This window comes from Pteropus vampyrus, unplaced genomic scaffold, assembly GCF_000151845.1.
Source record: "Pteropus vampyrus isolate Shadow unplaced genomic scaffold, Pvam_2.0 Scaffold55, whole genome shotgun sequence".
Classification (NCBI taxonomy): Eukaryota; Metazoa; Chordata; class Mammalia; order Chiroptera; family Pteropodidae; genus Pteropus; species Pteropus vampyrus.
Genome location: NW_011888836.1, coordinates 9,116,429 through 9,122,150, shown reverse-complemented (window position 1 = coordinate 9,122,150; position 5,722 = coordinate 9,116,429). Strand labels below are relative to the sequence as shown.

The 5,722-nt window shown below is 33.0% G+C and overlaps 1 protein-coding gene across 1 annotated transcript in view; it reads left to right on the top strand.

The window, feature by feature from the left end:
- The window catches only part of MYOM1 (myomesin 1), a gene marked incomplete at its 5' end in the record, with an annotated part of 103,970 nt that overhangs the window by 84,652 nt on the left and 13,596 nt on the right, over positions 1 to 5,722 (top strand). The window contains 2 exons of the mRNA XM_011360499.1: positions 3,061 to 3,174; positions 3,885 to 3,972. Of these exons, the coding sequence (XP_011358801.1) occupies positions 3,061 to 3,174; positions 3,885 to 3,972 (202 nt within the window). The remainder of the gene's footprint in view (positions 1 to 3,060; positions 3,175 to 3,884; positions 3,973 to 5,722) is intronic.

The window sequence follows — 5,722 nt, the reverse complement described above, 5'->3', positions numbered from 1 at the left end:
CTAAAAAAATGTTAACAAGAAATTAAAATAATGATTCTTTAGAGTTTGTGTTTATTTTATCAGGCTATTGTCATCATATCTACCTCATTGATTTTTTTTTTTCTTTTTCACATTGAAGAAATATAAGATGCATATCGACCGAAACACTGGTATAATTGAAATGTTCATGGAAAAGCTACAGGACGATGATGAGGGAACATATACTTTCCAGCTTCAAGATGGAAGAGCAACTGGCCATTCTACTCTTGTTCTCATTGGAGATGGTAAGAATTCTGTGGAACATTAACTGGAAGACTTCGCTGCTCCCTTCAGTGTAAATACTCCATGGAACAAAAGTGGTCATATGGAATGTAGTAGGAATTGTTTATTGACTGGATTCCCATGTTCGAAATACAAGTCTCAGTTACTACTTTCCATTGTGTTTCATTTCATAGAAATGAAAGTTAATTTAAAAGGACACTAAATTTATCCCTGGCCTACAGGCAAGACTGCACATAAGCTATCTCATATATTAACAAGTATTTACTACTAAAATTCTCTAGTGAAGGAGAGTGCAAAACAACCGAGATTGTATATGTGTCTCAGGAATAAACTGTGATACTATCTTATGATGTGTACCTACTTTAAATTACTTAAATTAAGAAGAAAAATATGCAAAAGTAGTCCATGCCAAATCAATTAATCATACATTATAACTATATTGTATGTCAGTTGCCATAAGCCACTATGGAAACCACCAAGATTTAAAATGTAGCAGCAATGGAAAGGCTGGCCAGATCTCTACATTTACAATATCCAATGCTATTTTACTATCTCCTAGCTTCATGACCTTGAACAAATTATTTAACCTTCCTAAGCCGATTTCTTCATCTATGAAGACTAAAAATGAATAGAGTGGTCATAATGGATGAGTTTTATAATAATGAATATAAATCACTTAGCACAGTGACTAGCATGTGCATTTATACCACCCCACTCAATTTCATACTTTCTTGTTTTTTAACTTTTAGTTTATAAAAAGCTGCAGAAAGAAGCTGAATTCCAGCGGCATGAATGGATCAGGAAACAAGGTAAGAATAGTCAGTGAGTAAAGAGAAAAGCTTCAGTTTCTTGAACTAAATATTCCAAAATTATTTAAAATGAATATTATTGCTTATGTTAATACCCCTACAAATCAAGATAATTGGACATACTTATTAAATATGTATCCATTTAAAATATTTAAAAACTAAATCTCGATTTTAAAAATTTTACTTTAAATATAAATCATGTTCAAATTTAAGAATGAACTTTGATTTTGCATTCATGACTAATAGAGTAATTGCTGATGTCATTAATATTTTATAGGTCCGCATTTTGCTGAGTATTTGAGCTGGGAAGTGACTGGTGAATGTAATGTACTATTAAAATGCAAGGTAAGAAGTAGATAATTTTTAAATATTTGATACAAGGGAAATGAAGATAAAATAGAATGTGAGGAGAGGAAGATCAACTTTTCATCTCCTCCATTTGAACCAAATGATAAGTGACACATCCTTACTGTTGAATGTTACTATAATCCTTGGTTAGTAAGAAACATTTGAATAAAACAACATAAAAATATGCGAAAGCAACATGATCATTACTATTCATTACCCACACTCTAGTAATAAGAACAGACTATTATTCTTTTCGTTTTAATAAGTCTCTTTTTTAGAGCAGTTTTAGGTTCACAGAAAATTGAAAGGAAGTTATAGAGATTTCCCATGTACCCTGTCCCCACACATGCACAGCCTCGCCCATTAACGACTCCCCCCACCAGAGTGGTACATTTGTTACAATTGATGAACCTACATTGACACATTGTAATCACCCAAAGTCCATAGTTTACACTCAGGATTCACACTCAGCATTGTACATTCTCTGGGCATGGACAAATGTATAATGACATGTGTACATCATTATAGTATCATAAAGAGTATTTTCACTGCCCTAAAAAATCCTCACTGCTCCACCTGTTCATTCCCACTACCGTCACCACTCTTTTTAAATTATTAATCTCAGAATAATCTCACATTGCCTTTGTTTTAGGCCAAATCTACATTCTAAGTTGTACATCTATTCCAGAACCATTCCAACTACACTTTTTCCATGGAAGTTTAGCAATTTCCTATCTTTGTTTTTAATGAGATTAAACATTTTCTTCATCTATTTGTTTGTAGTTCTATTTCCTCTATGGGGAATTGTGTTGTTCGCTGGGGTCTTAGGGATTGTTTTCTTGATTTGTATGAAGTCTATTTTTTCATACAGTTTTAATTACACAAGAAATATATGAATATACTCTTCTTTGTAAAAAAATCAAATATTGTAGATAAAGTTCAAGATCCCTTTAATAGTCCATTTGAAATTTATGATACGATATGATGTGTGCATGTAGGATTTAAATGAGTTTCCTTAAAATTGCTAAGCAATTAATTTATTAAACCCTTCTTAAAGAATATTAACGAAACTTACTGTGGTAATCATTTCACTATATATACATATGTTAAATTGTTGTCGTACACCTTAAACTTATAGATTATATGTCAATTATATCTCAAAATTGGAAAAAATTTTAAATTTTTTTTAACATATTCTTCCTCCACATTTACTTACAAAGCATCATTTATCTTTTAAAAAATATTTAGATGTATTTTGGGGCTTACTCATTCTGTTCCCTTGATGAAGCCATTTGTTTTATCATATGACACAGATTTGTCTTCCTATAGTTTTCAGATTTTTGTTTTAAGTCTGTATGTTAGTACTTATGTATCTAGTCTTTCCTTTCTGGTCCACAAGATAATTTTAAAGTTAATTTTTACTGTTTGAAGTAGAGATGCTATTGATTTAGTTTATTCATTTGTGTCTACTTTATTCCAAACTGTTTGTCAATTAAAATAGGTTTCAAATGATTCCTGTAGCATCTTCTGACTCTACGTTTAGTGCCATTTTCTTCTATCTAATGTTGCATTACGCACTATTTAGCTTCATAAAAGTAGCACTCCCTTATTTCAAGAACTGTAATTATGATTTTTCTTCTAGGTGGCAAATATTAAGAAGGAGACTCTTATTGTGTGGTATAAAGATGAGAGGGAGATATCAGTGGATGAAAAGCATGACTTTAAGGATGGTATATGTACGCTGCTTATAACAGAGGTAGGTGACCATAAATGTGAAATGTAATATGTTAGTTCTATACCCTACTTTCTCCGCCAAAACAGAGATTAGATTCTGTATTCCTTTGCCCCAGGCATTTGTAAATACCTTACCTTTAACTGTTTTAAAGATCCCTGCCTCGACTTCACCTAAAAAGCAAGCTGTAGGAATACAAAAGCTTCTCTCACCTTGTGATATGCATGGATTTGTCACATGTCAAACCAGTATTGGCTGGACACTACAACTCTTGTCTCTCTGAGCTACTATTTCATAGATAGATAAATAACAGGACAGTTAAGTGGATCCTTCTTTGTTTTCTCTTAAACCTCATGACAACTTGTTTCTTAAAAGTACAGAGACAATCAGACATAGTATTAATTTAAGTATAGATTTTTATCTCCTTTTTGTCTGAAAGAGCATACCTTTCAAAAATATGTCATCATTGGTTTTTAATATGAAGGTAGGATGAAGGATAAAGGACTTTAAGTCTCAAATCAGTTATAGCCATAGAGTGTGAAAAATCAGGACTGCTAGCTGGTCAAATTATAATGGATAGGTTCATCTGCGAACTGTTTGTTGCTGACATGGCTATATGCTTGTTTAGTGTGTGTTTTGATGGCAATTCTATAAATCACAGGGCCCTAAAAATGCAAACACCAAACTCTGAAGCTACAATAAACTGCAATGCAGTATATTTATCCCTCCCTTAGTTTTCCAAGAAAGATGCTGGGTTTTATGAAGTTATCCTGAAAGATGACAGAGGAAAAGATAAGAGCAGACTGAAGCTGGTGGATGAAGGTCAGTCCATCAACTGCTGGGGTCTGTTTTGTGTGTTGTATATGGTTACCAGAATTATCAGTGAGGCTGAGCTGATGATTGAAGTCATGCTGATGTTTTTGTCCACAGATTTTGTTTTCAATGAAATTCCAACTGAGTGAACTACTGTTATATTAAAAATTACTCGACTTTTAGTTTTCCTAGAAATCAGAAGTGTACTTTTGATCCTCAGAGAATTTATAGTCCACAGTCCACTAGGGGTCTGTTTTCAATATAAATCATCATTTTTGTTTCAACCCTATAAAAAATGTTACAGGATCAAAAACTACTGTGAAAAGTAGATTTTAAGAATACACACTTAAAAGATGGCAAGACGCTCTGGAAAACAGTATGGAGATTCCTTAAAAAATTAAGAATTGATCTACCATATGATCCAGCAATCCCTCTACTGGGTATTTACCCCAAAAACTTGAAAACCATATCCGAAAAGATATTTGCACACCAATGTTCATGGCAGCACTATTCATAGTGGCCAGAACATGGAAGTAACTGAAGTGTTCTACGATAGATGATTGGCTAAGGAAGCTGCAGTACATATATACTCAGCCATAAGAAGAGATGAAATACTGCCATTTGCAACAACCTGGATGGACCTCGAGATAATCATGCTAAGCGAAATAAGCCAGACAGAAAAAGTTGAAAATCACATGATATCACTCATATGTGAGATATAAACCTAAAAGCAACAAATGAACAGGACAAACAGAGACTCAGGGACATGGACAATGGACTAGTGGTTACCAGAGAGTAGGGGGTTGGGGAGAAGGGAAGAGGTAGACAGGATAAAGAGGGTCAAGTATAGGGGTTTGGGGGAGGGTGAAGTGGGTAAAAGGGATCAAATATATGGTAGATGAAGGAAACTAGACTCTGGGTGGTAATCACACAATAGAATATATAGATATCAAATTATAATTAACACCTGAAAAGTATATAATTGTATTAACCAATGCTATCCCAATAAACTTAAAAAAAATTAAAAAATTAAAAAAATAAAAGTTGGCAAGAAAGATTTATATATGAAACTTGAAACCTCTCAGTTATTAGCAGAGCAGGAAAGCAACTTCCATTTTTCAGACACTACTAAGGACAAATACATCATGATAACAAAGACCTGTATATGACCCCCAAACTTCCAATTTTGTTCCTGAACAATATCTTTAACAATATTGCTAACAAAAAGCAGAAGTCTGATTTCACCTTCCTGATTCTTGGTGGAGGCAAAACAACATGTGTTTATTGGCAAAAAGCATTATTAGACTGTGAAATATCAGGTTACTAGATGGTTAATTCATTATGAATTGAAGACACCGATATGAAAACTTCCTCTAATGTGAACTAAGGCTTCCTGGGACTTAAGAGAATCTTAAAGCCAAGAACCTTCCTGGAAATCTCATTGTGGCTCTTTCTCTAGAATGTAAATATAGTGACAGTTATTAAGAATTAGAAGAAAAAATATCAAAATAAAAGCAAGGATATTTTAAAACTTGATTAAAATTGAGTCATTTTCTCCAAGAGCACTTATTATCAATTCATCAGAAAACTCACCTTGTGACACATACCCCTCACCAGACATTTATTTACTTATTTAATTTTATTAAATTTATTGGGGTAACATTGATGAGTTAATAAAATCATATAGGTTTCAAGTGTAGAATTCTATAATATATCATCTGTATATTGCAGTGCGTGTTCACAACCCAAAGTCAAATCT